At 42.0% G+C, this 25,149-nt stretch overlaps 1 protein-coding gene across 4 annotated transcripts in view; it reads left to right on the forward strand.

Annotated features, from left to right (window-relative positions):
* IL16 (interleukin 16) overlaps positions 1-25,149 on the forward strand; it is a 66,004-nt gene that overhangs the window by 2,864 nt on the left and 37,991 nt on the right. For 3 of the 4 annotated variants that reach the window (XM_042856678.2, XM_024107538.3, XM_024107539.3), the window contains exons 2-4: positions 6,852-6,905; positions 8,445-8,516; positions 15,070-15,481. In XM_042856678.2, the coding sequence (XP_042712612.2) occupies positions 15,116-15,481 (366 nt within the window). In that variant the 5' untranslated portion in view covers positions 6,852-6,905; positions 8,445-8,516; positions 15,070-15,115. Of the gene's footprint in view, positions 1-6,851; positions 6,906-8,211; positions 8,517-15,069; positions 15,482-25,149 lie in introns of those variants that run through there. The other variant, XM_065559333.1, reaches the window with a different exon arrangement.

The following is a 25,149-nucleotide window of genomic DNA, read 5'->3' on the forward strand; positions in this document are numbered from 1 at the left end:
TGCATCAGCTGATCTCAAATGTCATGGTGGTGCATGGGAGAGAGCCAGTCACTTGAAGGCTAGGACATAAAGTATGTAGGGCTTTAAAGATTAACATCAACATAATCAATTGCAACCAGGAGCAGATCGGAAGCCAATGGAATCTCAGGAGCACTGTTGTAATGCGGTCCCTGTCGCCAGCACTACCACTAAGCAATCACGTCACAACATTCTGCACCTTATTATGCAGTTGTTTATTTGATAGCCAATATTGTTAACTTTAATGTAAGTGTGGTATGTATGTGTTATGTATTATGATACCAGTTGGCGTTAGAGGTGATCAGATTGAATAAATTAGCTGGTAAGAAAACCAGCCACTGAAATCTTTGACACCACAAATAAAAATCATACACTTCAAGTCTCTTTATGGCTATCGTGGTGTTGGAGAGAAAGGAAAGCAATGTAAATGTGAAGGGGTTTCAAGACTCATTTAATGCAGAGAAGGAGCAGCTAAATTAAATTACCTTTGCCAAGCACACAGGATGACAGAGACTCAAAAGGTGACTGCTGCTAAGCCCTTGCAGCTGAAATAACAACTGCTCCCACAGATGCAATAAATTCATCTTACCTAGTTACAGATACTTAAGGGGCAGGGGATTGCATAATTCTTCACCAAAGGGTGGAAATAATTGACAATGCTAATTTTATTTTTTAAATCCTCCAATCAAAATACAGTAGTACATACTACCTGTGTTTGTGTCTGATCCAAGCCCATTGAAGCCAATGGAAATCTTTCCACTGATATCTGTGAGCTCTGGAGCAGGGCAGATTCCGGAACCTTCACTCATGTGGAGTAGTCTTCACTTCTTGAGTACTCCCAGACATTCCAATGGGGTTGCTTGAGGAGTAAGGGACTAACTCTACATCAGTAAAGGTGCCAGAAGCCAGCCCAGAACCTACAATAAAATGTAAAAATAGCTGGCCCTAAATGCAACTTTTATACTGAAGCCTTAAAAAATACTGAGACCATTTTCATGTGATTTTGCAGATAGAGAAAGTTCATTTTTCTTTCACACTATAATTTTTCCTGATAAATCACATTTGTTGGCAATTGATAATCCCCCTTTCATTCCACCTCAAGGGCCCTTTATTTTGGTATGCCGTTCAGGGGCGTATAAATCAAAAGGAAAGCAAGGTCAGATGAAAAAGCAACGTTATGTGACTGGAAATATGGAATAAAGAGGCAAAGTCATAAAAAATAAAATAAAAAAAACCCAGAAAATCCCCAAACAGGAGAGCTCACATAAATTATTACTGTTCTGGAGCTGCAGTAATTTATATACTCTATGATGCTAGCCAATTACTTGCAAAATAGCTGGACACTACATTCAGCACCCAACTATTTACCAGTGACTAGAACTGTGTTATATAGGAGGCCAGACCAGGTGACCACAAGGGTCCCTTCTGGCCTTGGAATCAATGAATCTAAATGAAATGAATGACTTGGAGTGATTTCAAGCACTAAGCCATACTATATATGCAAGCATTCGTTTGTCCACCTCCAAACTCTTACACATGATCTATAAATAAATACAAATAATTCTTTAAACAACAACCCTCACTGTGCTAATAGGATAACATTCCTGCCATGCCCCACATGCCATGGTTCTCAGCATCCCACACAGTCAATGGTCTCCAAACAGTCACTGCTGTATTTCTCAGTCGCATGCACGGCCAACACATCATTAACCCATTCGCCCAGGGCTGCATTATCTAGCCTGGAGGTGGGGCAGAAGCTCATGTGTGGGATGAGCTCTTCTGGTAGCAACCGTCTTCTCCAGTGAAAATGTTATGCTCCATAAAAACAGCATTGTAGATAGTACATCTAAAACACAAGTAACAGTGTCCACCAGAGAAAGACCTAACACTCAGATACAGCACCGTAAGTATACATGGTGCATTGCACAAACACACAGAAAGACAAGATCCATATGCCAAGGATCTTATAACCTAATTCAGGCAAAGACAACACGTGGTCAACACTGAGCAACAGTTCAATAACAAGAGGCCTGGATGCGATTGGTAAGGCTCAAGGTAGCAAGGTTTCACAAAAGAGGTGGGTTTCAAGGATCTGAAGAAGAGGGAGGGTTCTCCAACCATACAAGATGGTCTGGAAGGAAGGGTGAGTCTCAGAGTAAAAGAAGGAGGGAAAAGGAGAAAGGTGAAGGAGCAAGTGGGGATACAGGATGAAATGAGTACAAAGATAAGTGGAAGCAAAATTCCACAAAGACTTGGAGGTGAGAACAATACTTTTGACAATACAAGAACTGAATGAGCCCGAAAGGCGGAGAATTTAAAGCTACTACAGGGAAATACATTTCTACACAATGCATTATCACCTTGTAGAACTCATTGTCACTGGCTCTCATTGACGTCAAGACCTTAGTAGGATTCAAAAAAAGGGCAAATTATAGTTCTAGTACACAGGGTTCATTGTGTGTTTGGAAGAGAGAACTCTTCTCATACTTCACTGCATAAGCAAACCACCAAGTGACAGGTGTGTCGGGTTGGGTCACAGAACCCCCTTGGGAACTGCCACTCGATGTGTTGGGACTACCTCTGAGCCCATTTTCCCTGGCAGCTTGGGACTTCAGTGCCTGGTTGTGCCAGACAAGCTAGCCTGCTAAAAACACAGACCCAGGACTGAACCACGTCCCCCCAAAACTGCAGGCTTAACTGAAAACAGCTTAAGAAGTGCTCCTGTCTCCACCACCCAGCTACCCAGTTCCCAATGGGATCCAAACTCCAAATACATCAGTTTTACTCTGTATAAAGCTTATACAGGGTAAACTCATAAATTGTTCGCCCTCTATAACACTGATAGAAGAGATATGCACAGCTGTTTGCTCCCCCAGGAATTAATTACTTGCTCTGGGTTAATTAATAAGTAAAAGGTGATTTTAGTAAATATAAAAAGTAGGATTTAAGTGGTTCCAAGTAATAACAGACAGAACAAAGTGAATTACCTAGCAAAATAAAACAAAACACGCAAGTCTAAACCTAATACAGTAAGAAACTAAATGCAAGTAAATCTCACCCTCAAAGATGTTCCAATAAGCTTCTATTACACATTAGACTTCCTCCTACTCTGGGTCCAGCAATCACTCACACTCCTGCAGTTACTGTCCTTTGTTCCAGTTTCTTTCAGACATCTCGTTGGTGTGGAGAGGCTATCTCTTGAGCCAGCTGAAGACAAAATGGAGGGATTTCCAGGGGCTTATATATTCTCTTTCATGGGTGGAAACCCCTCTCTCCCCCTGTGAAGAATCACAGTTACAAGATGGAGCTTTGGAGTCACATGGGCAAGTCACATGTCCATGCATGACTCAGTTCTCTACAGGCCGAGCCATTGCCCCCATTTTAGCCCGAACATTCCCAGGAAAGCTCAGATGTGGATTGGCATCTATCAAGGTCCATTGTTAGCCAAGTACTTCCATTTACTTGAATAACCCCTTCATACTATGTTGATCAAATCTGCCTTAGGTGCTTTCTACAGCAAACACTGTAAACACAAGCATAGAGTCAATGCTCATAACTTCAGCTATAAAAACGATACATGCATACGAATAGGATGAATACATTCAGTAGAACATAAGCTTTGCAAAGATATGTTTCATGGCATATCTAGCATAAAACATATTCCAATTATGTCATATTTACACTCATAAGCATATTTCTATAAAGCATTATGGGGTGCAACGTCACAACAGGTATTAGGAAGGAATTTGCCTGATGGGCAGGCTATACAATAATTGTTCACCCATGAGGGTTTTGCACTTTTCTCTGATAAAAAGAGTATCCAGTCACAATAATAAATGTTAAAAACAAAGAAGTGCTTTGGAAGGGATATATGCCCTCATATTTCAGCCAGCCTCTAACTAATGAGGGACTAGGAAACTTCCTGGACGCATGTGATCCCAGAATTGCTTAGTGCAGCTTACTTGTTCTAATGCTAGAGACGGTCAGCAACAGGCTATTGGACTGGTCTGATACAGGCTGCCAATTTTTATATCACTACTTTTTAGATGGACTGAGGGGGCAGCAGTGGGATATGGGGAGGCTAGTGCAGAAGAGGCTGCAATAGTCAAGGCAAAAGTGCCTAATTCAGGCCTGGCCCAATAGCAATGAAAAGGAAATTGCTCTTTGTCATTTAAAAGTTGTTTGGGAGAAAGGCACACGTTCCAGATTCTTCACAGAAAGGTGGCTAATCTCCATAATGAGACAATTATGAAATAACATGCCCAGGGGGGAATGTCTTCCCACCTTGGCAGGCAAGGCTTGCTTTTGTTCCAAGGCAAGGAGGTTGTTATTCCTTTTAGCCCTTACATATTTTATACCACTGTAACTGGCTAGTTCTGATCCTATGAACAGCTAATTAAAAAAATCTACTAAACTCATAGGGTGTTATCCTGGCCCTATTGAAATCAATGGCAAAACTGCCCACTGACTTCAAAGGGGCTAAATTTTCACCCTTGGTATTGACATATTAATTATGCTTTGTATAAAAAAAACTGTTTCCATTTATTGGTTTTAAATTTGTCACCTTTTCATTCCTCTTGTTTTCCAAGAAAGAGTAAATAGGATCCACTCAGCGGCCTTTTTATATGCTTAATTATTTTATATACCGCGTATCATGTCACTATTTCTTCATGCCTTCTCTGTACTGAAAGATTTCTCATCATTTCCCATCATAGAGAATTCATGTCAGTGCCATTCTCCCACTATAATCTTTTTTACGATGCTGTAACGAGACCCAAGCACAGGATTCAATATCAGGAAATACCATCAAGCTATACAATGGCATTATAACTCTGGTATTATTTTCTATCCTTATCCTTGTACAGTCTAACAGCTCACTTTTCCGATCACCACTGTGCACTGAACAAATGTTATATTAAAAAGGGATGGGAAAGAAATAGCATGAGCAACAGCCTCTCTCATGATATTTATGTTTCTGCTGCCTGGCAGTAGGCCAAATTCTGCCTGTCTTAACTGAGCAAAATTCCGATTGACTTAGGGACCCCAGAATTTGGCCTATGGTCAGGAAGTGCACTGGTGTGTGAAAATGAAAAAGGAAGGAAAAAAAGATTTCTGATGTTTTGGAGCCTCAGAAAAGATTCCGTTTTGGTCTGTGTTTGGAGAAAAATGTTGAGACTGTTCAGATTTTGCATGAATGAGTTCTACATCCCTAAACAATAGCACATGTGCACCATGCTGTAAAAATGCATGAGAAATTGTGTGTAACTTGTTAGTTTCTTCATTGATTTTTCATATCTCTAGTACTGTATGCTGAGCTTGACTACAGCCGAAGCTGCTGCTATCCCTCTATTTAAGCCCACTTTGCCCACGCCACAGCAAGGATTTAGGTATTACAGGGCATCGTGGTTTTTGGTTAAATAATAGGAAAGATAAGTTCCCTAATTCTACTTTTTTACAGGAGAGAAATTTGATGTCCAGTGTCCACTAGTCAGCATGGGTCTTCTCCAACATGAGACTTTAAAGTAGCGTTGTGGCATTCCATATTTGTTGCCCTTCAGTGACTCCAGATCAAATTTGCTTCGTTTACACGTGAATAGATGTTTTATCTAACTGGTGCCCTGCGAACTTACTCTGCTACATGAAAGCAAAGCTGGTGCTTCTCTTCTCTTGATGAACACCTCAACTTTGAGTTAGCACCACCTATAAAGTTGGGCCAGGGTTATTGGGGCTGTTGCACAGACAGGCGAGACCTCAGCTTGACTTTCACATTCCACCATGTGAGCCCAGCAGGGCTGAACGTTAAAGAAACCTTTTTTCCTACCTACATGGAGCAGCTTTGATCTAAAAGGCATTGACAGACAATAAACATGGTACCATTTCACAGTAACTTTGTAAACTCAAATCACACCTCTCTTTGGAGAAGGCATTTAAGTGTTAGACTGATAGCAGTGGAGTCCTCGCTAGTATTTATCCACAGAATAAGTCATGGGCAGTGACAGTGTGAGCTTGAGGGACCACACTGAGGGGCGAGAGGGTAATTCAGGCTTCTGTTTTTCTGGCTCTGATATTATGTACATTTCATAGGGTCTAGAAGAAAAATGAGGCCTCTAAATAAGCTTTGCTATTTAAAATCTGTATCAAATAAACAATAAGTGTTTAAAAATCAGCTCTCTCGGCCATTGGGTATTTTTATTGGTACAGCATGTACAGGGAAAGCTGGCTCAGGACTTGGCGTCTCCCCCAGCGCTGGCCAATGCATCTGAGCCAGCACGAAGGCAAAAGTAACATGCTAGTCGTATGGACCATTCAGTTTACATCCCCTTTGGAGGAAGAGGAGAATTGAGAGAGGGAATTGGGACTCAGCCTCACAGTGGCTTCTGTTAATCAATATTTGGAGGGTCCCATATTGTTTTTGCTTCTGGAAAGGAAGTGGCCTCTAAAATTCCTATTGACTTAACATGTAACATAACTGTTGAAAATTACGAGAAGCATGTTGGCTGAGCTGGCCAGCAACAGGAAATCCTGCATTCGATTAGCTTGGTTCCCCTCCTCCTCAAGAGGTGTAACATGCTCAAAGCCCCAGTACATCCAGGTGCTATTCAAAAGAAGGTAATGACAAAATCCTGGAAAGCCTGTCTTCATTGAACAGCTGCAAGAGAGTCAGAAACAATCTTCCTGAATGTGTATCTCATTGGTTTTGTTTATCTATCTCTGCTGACATTTTGGTCAATTAGGAAACAATAGTCTCATTCCAATATACTGAACTGAATTACTAAAACTAAGTCATGTGATAGTGAGGGTGTGTTTTCAATTATTCACTGTTTTTTTGCCAGGCCTATGAAGAAAAACAGCCTTCTGCAGGAGTCAGGTTTTTCTGCCTCTCTGTTGTAAGTTCTCTTTATTATTTTTTTATTTTATAATTACTACAGACTTTGCCCAGTAAATCCAGGACTCCAAAATGCCTTTGCTCTTTACCAAAACAAAAAGGTAGTAGTTCTCCTTCTTGGCTGGAAGCCCTAGACTTTTGTGATCATTCAATGTTTATGGTAAAGCTCAGTAACAAAACTGATAAAGCTCACAGGATCGAGATTTAAAATAGGATGCAAGAGTTTATGCTGTTAGTACCAAGTAATGTAAAGCCTTCGTGTTCTTGCTATTAAAGAATAGATCTCACTTTTCCACTGTTTCATTAACAGCAGAGGGTTCCCATTCCGTCCGGGAACGATTCCAAATTATTTACGTTTGTAAATGCTTGGTTTAATATCCAACCAAAAATGTGAACCAAATGAATGCGACTCAAAAATTATGCATATTGTTTACAGAAGACAGACAGAGAGCTTTTTAACATAAAGCTCGGGGGGGGGGGAACCCTTGAAAAAAGAAGTAACATTTGGTTTGAGTTACAAACCACAGACAGCTTCCATCAGGAGGGCTGGAGGTACAGGAATGGCCAGAGAATATGACAAGCAGCAAGCGCACCAAGGGAAAGATAAATGGTTTGGGGAGCTGGCTCTGAAATAATTGGCCTTTCCCACAATATACTGAATTAAATTTGGTGGAAGATGGCGATGATTCATGAAGATCTTCTGGCACTTGTATTGCTGCTTTCTGGACATTTGTATTAAAGAGCTTATAGAGTGAGGTTTTGGTGCCTCCTACCGTTGTTGTATCACTTATACAGCAGCTCTACAGACAACATTGCATTGGTAAAAGCTGGGAGTAGGGACATGATCTAGTGCTTAGAGCAAGGGACTGGAAGTCGTCAGGACTCCTGGGTTTTATCCTCAGCTCAGCCACTGACTTGCTGTGTGATCTTGGGTAAGTCTTGTAGGGTTCAATTTGGTCTTGAGACACAAAGGAGCACTGGGGATGGAGGGACTTGTGGTTGTACTGTCCATGCAGTGAAGAAGGGAGACGTTATCTCTGCATAAGGCAGAGGCAGGCTTAAGAAGTGATGCGGGAGTGGGACTTATGCAACATGTCCTGCCTCTTTCAGTAGGTGTCCTATACACTTCCCCCCCAAGTCCCAGCTTCGTAGAGAGAGGCCCCTTCCAGGGCATTTAGTATGGCATGTTCTCCCCTTTGTGCTCAGGGGCTGCAGTTGTATGGCTGCTTGCTGTCTGGGTGTGCTGGAGCAGGGAAGGGGCATCTGCTGCCCACTTCATCCTCACTCATGGTGGGCCCTCCTCCGGTGCACCAGTTTGGCCATTAATCTTGCCATGACTCAGTTTACCCAGTTGTAGAAAGGTTCGGTTTAATTAACTACTTCTTCGGGGGAGGTGAGGTTTAGTAAATATTTTAAAACACTGAAACCCTTCAACAATAGATGCTGTCTGCCTCTGAACTGTCCCCTAGTGCAGAGCTGTTTAGATCTCAGGTTTTGGTTCAGACCTATCTCTAATATTATTGTTGTTAATATACCGTAGGAGTTCCTGGAAGCACTGATTCCACATTGTAAGGGTAACCAATCTCATCTGAAAGGCCTTGAACATCCGGAGGTAAGTTGTGATGCATATTCCCAGGTCTCATTCTAAAAATACAGCAGGTTCAGTGGTGCAAGTAGAAAGCATTTCTTGCCGGTACTGCATTCATGGGAGGGACACAAGGGGGGACGGGACACTGTGACCGCCCACATGACCCTCCATGTGACTCCCCCCCCTGCCCAGGACCCCCACGCTCTCCCTGTCCCCTCCAACACCCCCCTTACCTGTCTAAAATTTTACAACTGCATCTGTTAAACAGATGCAGTTGTAAGATGATGCTTTGAGCCCCTGATGCCACCTGTATTTCAAGGTGTCATTGAGGATCCAGCAGCAACTCAAATTGAAAACTTCTTAAATAAAAGGATAGGAAGGACAATCACCCCACTTTCCCTTAACACACTATCAGTGCCTCCCTTATATCCAAACTACACTTCCGCCAGCTTACCTTTATCTAAGGGTATGTCTTCATTACCAAAGTAAGCCACTTTAAAGCAGCGCTTTAACGTGGTTGTGTAGTCGCGGCACCAGTGCTGGTAGAGAGCTCTTCCAGCACTGTAAAAAAACCACCCCCATGAGGGGCGTAGCTCCCAGCGCTGGTGCACTGTCTACACTGGCACTTTACAGCGCTGAAACTTGCAGCGCTCAGGGGGGTGTTTTTTCACAGCCCTGAGCGAGAAAGTTTCAGTGCTGTAACCAGTGTAGACAAGGCCTAAGTATTGCTCTCCGCCAGGGACTAGGAAAGCAAAGATGCTGCAGCACCTGGGTTTGATGGAAAAGAGGCATAGAACTGTGTGTGCCATGTGAATCTTGATAGAACTACAGCCCAAATTGTTTTATTATTTTCCTCAGCATGACATACAGGAGCGGCAATCAAAATCAGCCTGGCAGAACATGCATGAGAACTGTCTCTGGACAGAGAAGCAATTGATCAAAATCACATTCTCTGATCTCTTGGGGCCAAACCCTGTTCCCATTGAAATCAAAAGAAGTTTTGCTATTGAGTTCAATGGGAACAGGCTTTGACATTTGGAGGGGAAAGAACAAAACCACTCAAGCAAGGGCTATGTTGCTTATATCACAGGTATCAAAGGCTGCTGACTCATGTGAGAAAGTCAGCAGACATCTGATCTTTGTCCATTGCAAGAGAAAAATCAGCAGTCAATGAGGCTAGAACAGTCTTTGTACTATATCCAACTCATAAATCCATCTGCAAAAGATCAAGGAAATATGAAGGCTCCAGATTACCTTAAAATTCCCAGTCTCTTGGTTAGAATGCTTCCATCAGTAATGTTCATAGTCCAAAGGCTGGAGCAGGAATCAAAAACACTGTTAGGGTTACCATATGTCCGGATTTTCCCGGACATGTCCAGCTTTTTGGGCTCCAAATCCCCATCTGGGGGGAAATCCCAAAAAAGCCGGACATGTCCGGGAAAATCGGGACATGCGGGGCTGGCGGTGCTGGGCCAGGGGCCGGGCCGGCGGTCGGCGGTGCTGAGCTGGGGGCCAGGGGCCGGCGGTGCCGAGCCGGGGGCCGGGAGCCGGGGGCCGGTGGGGCCGGGCCGGCGGTGCTGAGCCGGGGGCCGGGCCGGGGGCTGGGCCGGCGGTGCGGTGCCGAGCCAGGCCGGCGATGCCGAGCCGGGGGCCGGGCCGGGGACTTTAGGGAAGGGGCGGAGTTGGGGCGGGGCTGGGGGCGGGACCCCGTGGAGTGTCCTCCTTTTGGAGGCTCAAAATATGGTAACTCTAAACACTGTTTAAACAACTTCCGTCCCCCCTACCATTCCCCCCTTGAGGACTCCTGACCAACTTAACAGCACAACACATATGCTAACAAACTTAAACAAAGCCTTTGTTTAAGGTTGTTAGCATATGTATTGTGCTGTTAGACCCATATAAAGAATGAATGCCCTCCCTAGCCCCGTTCTGCTCCTTTAAGGAGCATAGTGCAATTTCACCCCCTACAGAGGGGGGGGTTCTAGCCTCCCCAAGTCTTTCCGGTACCCCGTACCTGGGCTGTAGTCCACGAAAGCTTATGCTCTAATAAATTTGTTAGTCTCTAAGGTGCCACAAGTCCTCCTGTTCTTTTTGCGGATACAGACTAACACGGCTGCTACTCTAAAACGTACCCACTAAAAATCTCTTGCTGGTGCTGCGTACTGGAGCGTACCACCCTACTTGCACTCCTGAGCAGGTTAGACACACTGCTTCCTATGCCCATGTTATGGGGATGCACTTGGACTAGCTGCATCTCTACTTGAGCAGGATTTGAGATTCCCATAGCTCTATCAATCATACTGTTCACCCAAGCCCACTTTCTGTCTTTCATCTGTTCTAAAAGGTCCATCCTTCCTTCCGTTCAAATACCCTCAAGCTTACAGGAAATGTAACCTTTATCATGAGTTTTTCAAGATTAATTTCTTAACATATTGAGGTCCTAATGGGGATTTGTTATGTCAAAAAGTAGCAGCTGGAGTGATTTCTACACCAGGGGCTGGTATAAATTGAGCAGCAATGAAAATGTCTTATTTAACCCAAAACCAACAAAGCTAAAACAACCCCCAAAAGACGTTACACAATAATATGAGTGGGCGTCATTTAGCATTAACTAATGCAAATTATCCCATGTAAAAAGTGTAATACAAACTGCAGATGTGATACTTAATTAGATCAATGTGCACATTTTCTTGTTATTTGAATATGCATTAGGCTGTTAACGTTATGATTAACATTGCGCTTTAAATCCGTATAACTCAAACTGCTTTACAAATAGAGGATTCTGGTGAGTATCATTAGCCTCATTTTACAGATGGGGAAACAGAGGCACAGAGAGGTGAAGTGATTCACCCCATGCCACCCAGCAAGTCAGCATCACAGCTGAGAACAGAACACAGGTTACTGATCCATTCAACCATGCTGCCTCTCCATGCCTATCTAGCTGTGCCTAAATATCCTCTTTTATTCTGACGTGGGTGGAGTTCCACATGTTCTACTGTTTGTGGGGATTTTTAGGCAGGAAAGCATCCCATTAAAAAACAAAACAAAACAATTACATATGTACTTAACTTTAAGCATGTGTTTGGGTCTTGTGCACATGCTTTTCTAAATCAAGGCCTTTTTTTTCTTTGTCATATGTTGTAAGAGTCAGGGCTTGCCCTGGAGCAGTTTTGTTTTTGTTTTTGTTTTTTAAATCAGATCTATGAATTTTTTCACAGCAAAAAAAATCCTTGTTGGAAGAACAGAAATGGAATTTTTCAAAGATTTCCAGGGCCAGCTCCCCACACTCCTTGGTAGCTCAGAGCCTGGGGAATCCTTCTCTATGAATAACCCCAGTACCTCCCTCTGCCTGGCTTCTCGTTTTCTAGTTTTCCCAAGCAGCTGCTAACTGAAATGATCATGATTCTTGTCAGTTTCATTACTGTCCACCTATGAATAACATCCCTGAAACTGACCAGACCCTTGTTAACTTCACTCAGCTTTTTGACAAAACTATGAGCAATAAGAGGAGACAGGTACTGGGATTATTCAGAGAGAAGGATTCCATTCAACAAAAAATGGAAACTAGAGAGGTACAGCCCTGCATTAGGATTAGACGTTGAAAGATTCCTTCAAAACTGAAACCAGAAGCCCAGGGAGCCCTGTTTCTGTGCCAGCACACCAGGAGAGCTGCCAAGGAGCTGGGAGGTGGGCAGAAGAGCTGGCAGGAAACCAGGCAGGTTTCCATAAAAATTTTCATTGAAATCGACACGTTCCAACACAACGTTTTGATTTCAATGAATCGGCATTTTCTGATGGAAGAACGTTCCTTTGGAAAATCTCTCACCTAGTGCTAGTATGTAATTTGTGAAGTATTCTGGGATCCAGTTGGATGAAAGACACTATGAAGCAGAAGGATATTATTAGTAGTATGATAGAAAATAAATTATCCTAAACTCTTATAAAAGAGTATCACCTATCAAAATGCCTGAACCTCTTCAAGGCACCGTATGTATTAGCATACTTCTCAATGACGGATAAAGGGACCTCTTTGCTTCTCATGAAAAGGCTATGTGCAGTGTTTGTTTTTCTTTTACAAAATTAAACAAACTTTGATGCAGACTGGATCTTGTACTCCTCTAGCAGCTACATATTTCCCATCATATAGCTCTTTTGCTCAGGTTCCCTATTACACATTACCGTATTCATTTTTCCTTCTTTTCCTCAGTTTGGTTTGGTTTGGTTTCTATGGGTATTTGTCGGAGGGGTAGAGGAGAGGAATGTAATTCTGAGGCTGTCTTGTGGGGTTCTATTATACAGTGGAGCTGGCTTGATGTAAAATCTACAAGCCTACATTTTCAGGTGGCTGGTCTCCCTTTTGCGGCTGAAATTTGCCTATGCAAAATTTGCATCCACATTTTTGCATTGCCAACAGAGCTGTGAGTAGAAATCTCAGTTGTAACATGCAACTTATGACTTACACCCACAATTCATTTACTGACACAAAAAACATAGGTGCAAATTTTGCACCTTTCTTCAAGTGCAGTTTGTGCTTGTAAACAGTGAAGCTAAGCCCGCTGAGAAGCATTCCCACAGTATCATCTCCCTGTGCATACATTGTCTGTGCTTTATTGCACTGTCCATGATCTTTGTGCTATTAAACATTCATAATATGAACACTTCATTGTTTTGAAAAATGTCCAACAAAATCCTCAACTCATCACATCATAATTATCATTACCTGGCACCATTGCTAGCACTCTCAGAGATACTAAGGACTGAATGGAACATAGAGATTGAACCACTCTCTCAGCACTTTTCTTCCTGGTCAGGGTGTACCTGTTCTGGGGTTAACCAGATATTCCAGACAGTTTTACAACTTTAACCAGCACTAGAGTCACTAAAAGAGAGAGAAAGAAAGAAAGAAATCCCAGTCTAAAGCATATTGTGCAAATTGCATGGGTCAAAGCTACAGACTTGAAAAGATTTATTTTAAATATGCTTTTCAATTTAATGTAAACTGCATTCCATAACTTTCCCGGACCTGTGCATTTTAATAAACAGATCAAAAGAAAGAAAAACAGGAGGAATAAACCCTGTATAATTGCATAACTTTATTACTAGAGCTGGCCAGAAAATTCTGTTCTGTAGGAAATTTCTACATTTCAAAATTTGTTTTCATTCAGAATTGGAATGAAAAGTCAAAATTTTCTGTGAAATGGGAAATTCCAAAAAAATTAGGATCAGCAACATTTTATTTCAATAATGTAAAATCATTTAGTTTCAGTAGGGTAAACACATTTCATTTAGATAATGTCAAAACATAATACTATATAACAATAAATATATGTGGTTTGAGCATTGGCCTGCTAAACCCCAGGTTGTGAGTTCAATCCTTGAGGGGGCCATTTAGGGATATGGGGCAAAAATTGGTTGGATGATTTAATTGGGGATTGGTCCTGCTTTGAGCAGGGGGTTGGCCTAGATGATCTCCTAAGGTCCCTTCCAACCCTGATATTCTATGATAATTTTAAATATACTATTCAAATTAATACTGTAATATACTATAAAAGTATAAATGAAATTACTTGAGATGATAATATTGAAACATTTTGTTTTAACTTTATCAAAATGAAATGAGAAAGTCAGAATAATTCATTTAAACTTTCACCCATCAAAAATCAACATGCTCCTGAAAACCATCTTAATTTCAACTAACTTGCATTTTATGATGGAAGATGGTTATGCTGAAAATTTATTGACCAGTTTTTCTTAATTTTTCTAATATGCTTATTCTTTTACTTAATATTCATTTTATAAAGTACCCATTTTTATATCACATTGCTACTCTGTGGCATTTCTGCTCTGTTTTATTTTGATTTGGTACGCAGAAACATACAGTGGAAAAAATAATTCCTTTAATGGGTTATTTTTGCATTAATACGCTGGAGTTGTATTCTTTTCTGAGGTTCAATCCTTAATCAGGTATTCACATCTAAACGGCTTCAATGGATCTCTCTTTTGCAATTAAACACAGTCTTTTAAGTGGGCTTAGCTGTCCAAAGGTATGTGTTTCACTCCAGCCTGACATTCCTTCCTTATTCATGGCCAAGATCTACTTTAGCTAAACCACTTACAAATCAGATGTGCCAGGCAGAGAATTTAACCTTAACAATTTGATTAATCCTATTTGAATTATAATGCTTTCATAAATCAGGCTCCAAGCAGAGCCTCTCCTTCTATGTGAGTTTGAAGGATAGAATAGTGCTTTTGTGTATCTTCTTTTCAATTTGGGATTTCATCCTGCAAATTCAGCAGAAACCAGGAAGAAGCAACACAACGGAAGCCTCAAAAACATTTGTTAAAAGCACTCCTCTGTGCTTGGAGAGCATGGGAAGAGAATGAAAGGTGAAGGAGAATTTAGTAGAGCACTTCACAGAAATAAACATTGCAAGTCATAAGACATCACATGGTTGTTAGCAGACTGAAAGGCTTTGTTGACTCAGTTTGTTCATCACAACTTTTCAGTAGTGTAGGTTATTGGGAGGGGAAATAGGACGAGGCAAATTATAACTCACTTTTTATATTTCTCTTCCAGGAAGATATTTAGCTGCTGAGGACTAGAGACAGTTATTGACACTGTCATGCCACATAAATGGGAACATGAGAGGAAAAAGGGCAGCATCACCAGCTCACTGAAGATGGATCGACAGAGCAGCGTTGGGAGCAGGAAATCAAAAAAGTTTCGCTCCATTTCAAGATCACTTATACTCTGTAATGCCAAGAATACTGATGATGGGTCGAGTCCAGATGAGAAATGCCCTGATCCCATTGAGATTTCTACCAATTGGGATCAAGAGGAAATTGACAGTTGCCCTGGACTACAAGTGCTGTGCAGTTCAGAACGGGATGACAGCACTCCTTATCCTCTTGTGATCACCAACGTGATCCAGCCCAAAGATGATGCAAGTGAGAGCTGCAAGAATATGAGAAGAAAGTTCTTCATCCAGGTAGGCAATTCACTGACTCTTTTTTATTGTATGTTACAATGGTTTCATGAATCTCAGGGCACAGAAGATACCCCACTGATTCTCAGAGATCATGAGACAGCAGTGTTCCAACTCCGCATAAATAGCATACAAAACGTATTACACTCCCTCTTGGGCTACAGGGTCTCTCCACTGCACTCTGCTGACTGACAGGCCATTGAAGTCAGTGGAATGTTAAGCACAGCAGGTGCACTCTACCTGGAATGCAGCAGATCAGCTGTCATAATAGAAAGCTGTCATTACAGTACAGAACATTTAAAAATTTTATTAAGATGATGTTAAAAAAAAAGTGAACAGAGTTTGAGCATAGACGTTTCTGGTTATCAGGGAATAACGTACAGATTATCGAGGGTTCAAAGTTTGGTTTAAGATCAGGTGGCATAAGGAATACATAATCTGCAATATCCCCGATTGGGGGTAAAAGGTTGATGGGTCAAAGTACAGGCACTGAGATATGAGGCTATGAAGTTCATAGGGTGGCTATGTTCGGGTGTGGAGTATAATGAGTGGATATGATGATGAGGATGGATTGACCCTCATTTGGTGAGATTTAATGTTCAGGGAGTTTATGGTTCCAGTTCATATGATCCAACGGAGAAGGTCACTTCGTCCCTTTCTCATAGTGGGAGAACGATGTCACTCTGGCTCACGCCTCCTGGTACTGTTGGTGGCCGGTGATGTGCTCGATGTAGATGTCCCTGGACCATCAGATGGTGTCTGAGACCATGAGGCGCTGCATGAGCTGTGCGTAGTGTCGACCGATCCCGCAGGTCCGCAGCACACGCTTGTTGCAGGGGTCCCAGGCGCCCAGGGCTCTGACAATCAGGGCGTCCATCTGCACCTCGTAGCCCTTCGCTCACAGGGTGTCAGCTAAGGGGGGCGTACTTTTCCAGCTTACGAGCTCAGGCTTCGCGAAATGCCGGGGTCCTTTTTAAACAGTGATCTTGTCACATCTTACAAGCTAAGTGAGGCGCAGCTGGGTTAGCACTATGGGAAACTCAGATGATCCAGTAGGCAAATGATCTGAGTTTGAAGGGTGCTAGAGACTACATTGCTAGAGATGTCACCTTTTTAACAGATATAAAAGTGAGACCCTAAGTCCCTCTGGTCATTAAAAAACTGATGCCGCTTTTATCAAGAGGAAATGTAGTAGCCTCACCATTCTGGCCATTTTTCAAATTGCGTGATTACATTCTGGATACCTATAATAAATTCCCCCTACAATTTCAGTTGGATGCTGCATATTTTACCACTTTCTGTCCTAAGGTGTTGTATATTGTTGCTCTCTGCTGTTAAGCAGCTACATTGTTTCATCCCAGAGGTGGCTGCATTACAGGCGTAAGTGAAGCATCTCCTAATACACACAGTACATAGTCTGTCACTCAGCCAGTAAAGACTAAAGCACTTTGAGAACCTTCTTGGTGACAGGAACTAAATATACATTATATACCTAGGTAATTTATAGCTGGTCACCTCCATGGTATCCTAATACCTATTACATCATATTCATATTAGCGATGCAAATATTGTCCTGTATGAGGGAACTGATTCCTTTGTATTAAATATTCCTTCCATTCATTTTCGCATCTCTTCTTTAGCGATGGGCTCAAATCAAAACTTCATATCCAAACATCAACTAATATTTATGGTGTTCAAACTCTGAATCCAAACCTACATCATGCCGCTTAAGCTTCTCTCTAATGATCACAGCACGTAGCCCAAACTTGACAAAAAAGGAATCAGGAGAATATAGTGCACAACATTTCAGTCTCAAAAGGGAGCCCCCCCCCCCATATTCTACTGCATTCCAACGGAAAGAAAAAAAATGACAAATTGAGTCAGCCCCAAAAGACACCCAATCACAATGGAGCTCTGCAAAACCACACCCTTCCTCCAGCATGGAAACATTCCACATTCTGGCTGGTGAGCTCACTCTGCAAATGAAAGGAGGCTGCTAGCCTCTGCCAGCCAAAGGATTCCTCTCTATCTTCCTTGCACAGTGCTTGTCAGCTGTTGCAGCTTGTCCATCCACAAACCCAAAGCACTCTGAGTTCCAATAATGGCCCCAGGTTCACCAGCATATGACTTCTCACCATTTTACCAAAGATAGTCAAGTCAGAGCATCCAGGTGCCTTGAATTTACAGTAGTCAGGTTAGCTACTGCCGCTAGAGAACAGTTACACATTAATTCATCTTTAGCAATGTAAGTGTCCCCTAGTGGCACTTGTTAACCTTCTGTATACAGGGTGGAATCATGGTGATGCCATCAAGTCCTCATTTCTCCTCCTATGAGAGCAGAGATGCTGGCATCATGTACTTTGATCTCCCTTCTCTGTCATCTTGCTGAGGCTCTGCAATATGCAATGAAGTGATCGGTACATCCCCTCTATGTCACACAGGTCTATCATAACCGGCTCCTTCGTGCAGCATGTATTAGAGAGTACTTGGCCCTCTCTTAAAACCTCTCTCCTCAAATAGCCAGAAGAAAAGAGTCGGTGATTTTCTTCAGGTCCCAGTGTGTCAGGCTCTCTATTCCTCTCTATAATAAGCTGCAGAAATTCACTGGTCAATACATGGCCCATTCTCATTTCAGGGAATCAGAATCCATTTTTCTGTGACATTACTGGGGCACACAGTGCCAGACTATTGTGTAATTCCATCAGTTTTCTGCCTTGCAATACCTGCAGCTCTATGCCTAGTGCCCATGACACTGAAGGTGCGAACACCCTCCACAGACCTACAATGGAGGGGAGGAGAAGTTAAAAACATATTAAATGATTTACTGTTCATTGCGTACGGATGCACCAGATGTAGATGGAAATCCAGAGCACTGAACTCTCAAAGAGCAGTTCCTTCCAGGCCCAGCAGTGGATGAATTCATGTTCCTGTCTGAGCCTTACCCTGTTAATTGTGTATGATTCACTAGTGTTCACACTATCAGAGGGGTAGCCGTGTTAGTCTGAATCTGTAAAAAGCAACAGAGGGTCCTGTGGCACCTTTGAGACTAACAGAAGTATTGGGAGCATAAGCTTTCGTGGGTAAGAACCTCACTTCTTCAGATGCAATTGTGTATGATTCACTAGTGTTCACACTGTGATTAAATTACACAGTGTTTCCAGCATCACTATTTCAGGCAACCAGTTTCAGGTACTCTTGTTGCAAATATTTGGCAAGTTCTATGTATCGACACAATACGTATCATAGGAAGTCCCATGATCTGATTACAGTTATAATTTATATATTACATAGAAATAATTTTGATAACTAGTGATCGTAACAAGAATAATAAAAGTACTACAAAGGTCTTTGTCGCTTGTCAAAACAGAGCAGCTGTGAATAGATGGAAGTGTGGAAACTAAGGCAACACTTCTGATCCCTGGAAGACCTGGCTTGTTTTGTTTGTTATGGTCTGGAGGGCCACACTGACAGCTTACTAAGACCCTGAGAATTGTATGTAACTTGCATCATAATCATAGAATCATAGGACTGGAAGGGACCTTGAGAAGTCATCTAGTCCGGTCCCCTACACTCATGGTAGGACTAAGGGCTTGTCTTCACTACTGGGGTAAGTCGACCTAAGTTACACTACTCCAGCTACGTGAATAACTTAGCTGGAGTTGACGTAGCTTAGGTCAACTTACCCCAGTGTCTTCACTGCACTGCTTCGATGGGAGACGATCTCCGGTCGACTTCCCTTAATCTTCTCGAAGAACTGGAATACCAGGGTTGACCAGAAAGCGCTCTGCGGTCGATTTAGCGGGTCTTCACTTGACCCACTAAATTGATCCCTGCTGCATCGATTGCAGCAGCAGCCATCTCCCCGTAGTGAAGACCAGCCCTAAGTATTATCTAAACCATCCTTACAGGTGTTTGTCTAACGTGCTCTTTAAAATCTCTAATGATAGAGATTCTACAACCTCCCTAGGCAATTTATTCCAGTGCTTAACCACCCTGACAGTTAGGAAGTTTTCCCTAATGTCTAACCTAAAGTGCCCTTGCTGCAATTTAAACCCATTGCTTCTTGTCCTATCCTCAGAGTTTAAGAAGAACACTACTACTACTTTGCTCTTCTAAAGTGTTTTTCATTTGAGAATCTTATTTAACAAACAGAAATTGAGCACAAGGCAACTAAGGACATTTTTTTTGTTCCAGTGTGGTAATACTGGTGTAACCACACCAGTGCAACTCCTGGGGCAGACACTGGTGCTAGTGTAACAAATGACTTGTGCCAATGTAGATTATCCCAGTTCCACCTTAGTGATTTGTACCATTAAAGCAACAATCGTGCAGAAAACACAGCATTTAGGTGTGAGGTTGCATCCAGTCTTCACCACGCTGACATGTGTATTAGATTTGCTTCATAACTGATTTCTAGGCAAAGTCACAATATTTCCGGTCTACTGTGACAATTCTGATAACTGATACCGGGTGGCTGAGTTTCAAATGAATCCCGGGAACTGTAACTTGTGTAACAGTCTCACTGTGGGACACTTATTCTGCTTATGAAAATAAATAAACACTTTGATGTAAATTCAAACTGAAAATATCATGGAAAACTTCTTCTGACATTCTGATTACATTATGGTTCTAAACCATTTGCCTTTGCTTTCAAGGAGGAACATTCAAAGCACAGTTAGTCCCCAGTATGCATTTTGGGGATTATTTTAACCCAGCAAATAAAGCATTAATAACTTCAGATTTCAAAGTAGCAGCCGTGTTAGTCTGTATCCGCAAAAAGAACAGGAGTACTTGTGGCACCTTAGAGACTAACACATTTATTTCAGCATAAACTTTCGTGGGCTACAGCTCACTTCTTCAGATGCATAACTTCAGAATGCATGCTCAGCGATTAAACTGGGGTGTATGCAATTCTATGTTCCCAATGGGTAGATTGGGGTGAAACAAAGGTTCCTCATTGATTACTCTGTAGTTGTCATGAAGCTATGTTCTAAGTGAGTTTGATATTGTCTGAGACAAACTTCCCTATATCGCTATAAAAATATACATCCATACAAAAAGTTGTCTGGAAAATGAAAATTGGTCCACTTGGAATGAAAATGCTTTCCAAATCTTCTAGATGCCTACATAATCTTTTTATTTTTGATCAACTCTCATGGCAAGAATAGTCTGGCAGTATTCAGAGTATTCTTAACAGTATTCACCAAGAAAGGAAGGCACCTCGATCTTCATTCGGATGGGTCCTATGAGAAATCCTATGGCCTGTGTTATGCAGGAAGTCAGACTAAACTATCGCAAGGGGCCCTTCTGGCCTTAAAGTCTAGGATTGGTGAATCTCTGATGTCAGACAACGGAATCCTAAGAGCATTAAATATTGTGCTGGTCGGTAGCTGTCTGGAAATGCAGCTTTGGGAGGCTAGTGATAGGGGCTATTTTGACCTCTCTCACTCATTGGAATTCTCTTTCTATGTGTCACAAAAGTTAAGGATTTTGTTAAGTAAGTTCTACTGGGTGTGCTGTGATCTTTCAACACATCCAATACTTAAAAGTGCAGACGACTCAAGCTACTGCGACCTTGGCTAAAAAAATCACAAAGAAAATGGAGTGTCAAGCCAAAGGCTGGTAGCCTATCATAACTTACCCCTGAGTGGGATGATAACAGGGAAAGAATGCTCCAATCTGAATGCGTTCGCCTGTCATGTGCTGCTCAAAGTAACTTCCTGGCTTTTCGTGTGTGCACCAAACAGTAAGGATGCTGGTGTGTAAATAAGACGATCTGCTTTATAGCCTCTCTGCTCTTGATGACGCTTGGTGCACTGACACTGAGGCAAAAGTTGTGGAAGGAGGGTATATCTGATAGGGCTACTGAGAAATCAGAAACAAAGTCGGTCATGGGGAGGAATGGGTGGGACCAGGGACATCCACCATAGCTGGCATGGTCTTTTGGGCACCCAAGCAATTTCAAGCAGTAATCCCCATCTAGTTTATTCCTGCTTCTGGCAGCACTACATTATGATATGTGGCTTCTCTTGCACATGCCACCCTCACCCACGTTGGGCAGTGGCATGTAACACCCAATCACTGTAATAGTACCCACGGCAATAAGGCTCCTGAGGGAGAGGGGGTATCCAGGACAGCGTACAATGTTGAGGGGCAGGTTTCCTGCCCAACCGCCAAAAGACTGGAGTCAGGATTTTCAGTGGACCATAGGGCTCCATGTGGTTCCAGAACCATACCCCTGGCATATTCCATGTGGCCCTCGATCTCTCATGCCTGAGAGAAAAAACAACTCACTTTTTCTGCATCATCATCATCATCATCATCATCCTGGTGTATTTTTTGTTAACTTCCCATTTTCCAGAAGAGGATGATTTGACCCATTCTTTGTGACGGGACAATTTCCATGGCAGAAGACTGTGATGTCTCAGAAACAGGGTTATGGCATGACAGCCGGACAAGGTTGGTTGGGAGGGAGGCTGTATTTATTCCTTCACTTTCTTCATTTGTGCTCTCTCTCTCTTTCCGTCCTCTCCCTTCTGCCTTTCCCAGAAATGGGACTGTGAGATCAGAGACAGGTTATCTCTTAAACTTGCTGAGTGATGTGACATGTAGGAAGTGGGTGATGCAACAGGTAGGGCAGGTTCCCATAAAAAAACACGGCTAAGGATAGTTGATGAATAGACAGATCTATTCATACTGTGTGATCTGTTTACCTGTCTCTCTATCCATCAACTAGCTATAGCCAGGGTTTTGTGGGAACCTGAATCCCATGCTCCACCTGTTGCATCATCCGATTAATTCATGTACCACTGATCTCATCATCTCACTACCAAGGAGGAGGGCAATTGGCAAGAAGAAGGTAAAACAGAGAGGGAAGGAGTAGGGTGGTCACCTCCAATGGCACAGTTCCACTAGCCCATGGATTTTTCACAGGTACCAGCTGGTACCTTTATTAATTGCAAAGGGAATTCGCAGACAGATGCTAGGAAAATAAATGGAATTTTGTCTAAAAGTTTTTAAAGGGCCATTTCCTCAGCTGAACATATCAAAATCAGTGGAGCTCTGCTGATTTGCACCAGCGAGGCCTCTGGCCCTATTTTTCAAAACTGACACAATACAATTTTTCTGGAAGAAAATTCAGAAAGGCTCTATTCTCCTAATCGGTCATTGACTCAGAAACCACAGCTCTTTAGCATTCAGCAGGACACAGAAGCCTAATAGTTGCGCTCACTGTTATATTGTTATTACTGTTTTTTAAACAGAGTCAATCAGGTTATCATCATATGCCTGGTTAAGTGATTACCAGACCTTCCTCAAACCATCCATGTGCAGCCATGTATTTCATTTCAGACAATCTAACTATTGTGAGTTACATTCGGAGTGCACAAAAGTGTTTCAGTTTTCCAGTGAAGTCATGGTTACTCCTATTTCAAAACAGCATCTGGAAGGAGATGTTTCAAGACAGGACTCTCAGCTAGAAACATCTAATGAGAAAATGACGTAAAAGGAAATCTCCGAAATGGCAGAGATAAAAATATCCTGAGATTTGGCCTTTGGCATGACAAGAATGAAGAAAATTGGTCGTAAAATGAAAAGCACGAAAGATCAGCTGACTCTATACACAAAAGTTTCCAAAAAGATCTTGCGATACTCCTTTGATTCAGATTTTTCTTTCAGACTGAGATTTTTTTGCTTAAATGTAATCTTACTAACAGTGCACTATTGAAAGGCCTTCATTTTATTTGCATGCTTGGGGTCAATAAAATTTGAACAGATGTGAAATACATGTTTCACCAGATTCCTTAAGCTCTGTATGGCAAAGCTGCCTATAAGTGAAAGATTTTTTTATTCATTGGCAACCGACATGCATTAAACAATTAAACATACGTTCCAGTAACGACTAGGTCTGGTGCCCTAGGAGGGACCCACCTGCCCACCCAGCAAACCTGCCAACTTTATTTTAACAAGTTCTCTACATTTGCCAGGCCTGGAACTATGAGTCACCTAACAAAACCAACAGGACACATTAAAGTAAGGGGCAAAACTAATAACTGCTCTGCTCTTGGAAGCACCAGTAGAGCATTTTTATATATAAAATAATACATGAGACAGGAAATGAGACATTAAAGAGCAAAGCCCAAACAAATTGGCTGCTGTAACATTGGCCAGTCTAATATTTATTTTTTAAAGGTCAGCTTTTATGTCATGTTGCTATAACTTGGATATTAATATTATGATCTATATCCGGAACTCAAAACTGCAAATGATGACAACACATACAAATTGCTACACATCCCTCCAACAAAAACTAATTTTTAATGTGTTTGACAGATAGAGCTAAACTGAAAATTAACCAAGCCTGATGGGGTTAAAAAAGGGATTTAAAACAAAAATTATAGCTGTTCTCTAGTGTTTGTGAGACACACAACAGAACTAGCTTCCATTTTTGCATTCTCACTAATTTAATGCATGCAAATGATTGTGCCCAGAAAAATATCCAAATCACCTCTTATTATTATTATTATTTGACATTTAAATAACAGTAGCGCTTGCCTTGAAATCTGAGTCAGGATAGTGTCCCCATTGCATATATGGACAACATATATTGAGATAATCCCTGCCCCCAAAGAATTTACAGTCTAAGCTTCTGATCTTGCAAAGAAAACCATGAGGCCACCTGCATGGAGCTCCACTCACCCAACTGGGAATCAAACAGTTCTCCTTGCAGCATGGGGATCTAAGACCTGTACACAAGTTGGGGAACCCATATGTGGGTTTCAATGGGAGGAGGTGTCTCTGAATAGAGTGGAGCTTGAGACTGGCTGAAAATTTGCCCCAATGTGTCAAAAAATAAAATCCTCTAAATTTAAGTGCTCAACGCTGTAAGCCCTGACTTGTACGAAGAATCATTGCTCATGTGAGCAGTTCTGTTCATTTCAAAGGGGCTATTAATGGGAATAAGTACTTACGTGAGAAAAGGTTTGCAAGATCCAAGCCTGAATTCTGAATATAAAATGAAACATTGTTCGGGCACCTCCTCAGACCATACGGCCACTACCGCTTTTATCCTTAGCTGTCCCAGCCCATGGCATTGCCAACTGCAAAAGCTTTACCAGGCTGTAGGTATTTGGCCATGAACCTAGTGCAAGAATCTCACCAGACCCTATGATCCCACATCAGTTTTTGGAAGCAAGAGTGACTTTCATGTATGTTTCTATAGGCAAAATTTGGCCTTGTATTGGCATGAGTTTCTTAGCAGTGCATAAAGCCAAGTTAACAAAATAAAAATGGCAGTTTAACTCTACTGCCACTAGGGGTTGAATATTATAATGTATTACTGGAATTCAATCTCTCATTCTTTCTCTTTTCTTCCCCCCGGGGTGGGTGGATACTTCTTTCAGGATCATTAACCACTTGTAATGTAGTAAGGAGAAAACACTTAACTGTATCAATAAAACAGAGGGGAAAATACTCCACTGACTTCAAGTATAAATGTGTCCCAGTGTCTTTAACTTACTATTTTTGTCTCTCCCTTCCCTTCTAGTTGCAAAAAACTCACACATCCCTATTGTCAAAATCTGTCAGCTGCTCTCTTGCCTCTTCATGGCAAAACACGTCGTACTATAATCTTTTCCAATGGTAATCAGAAGCCATTGCAGTCCCATGGAGAA

The sequence above is a fragment of the Chrysemys picta genome, chromosome 10 (assembly GCF_011386835.1).
Source record: "Chrysemys picta bellii isolate R12L10 chromosome 10, ASM1138683v2, whole genome shotgun sequence".
Lineage (NCBI taxonomy): Eukaryota > Metazoa > Chordata > Testudines > Emydidae > Chrysemys > Chrysemys picta.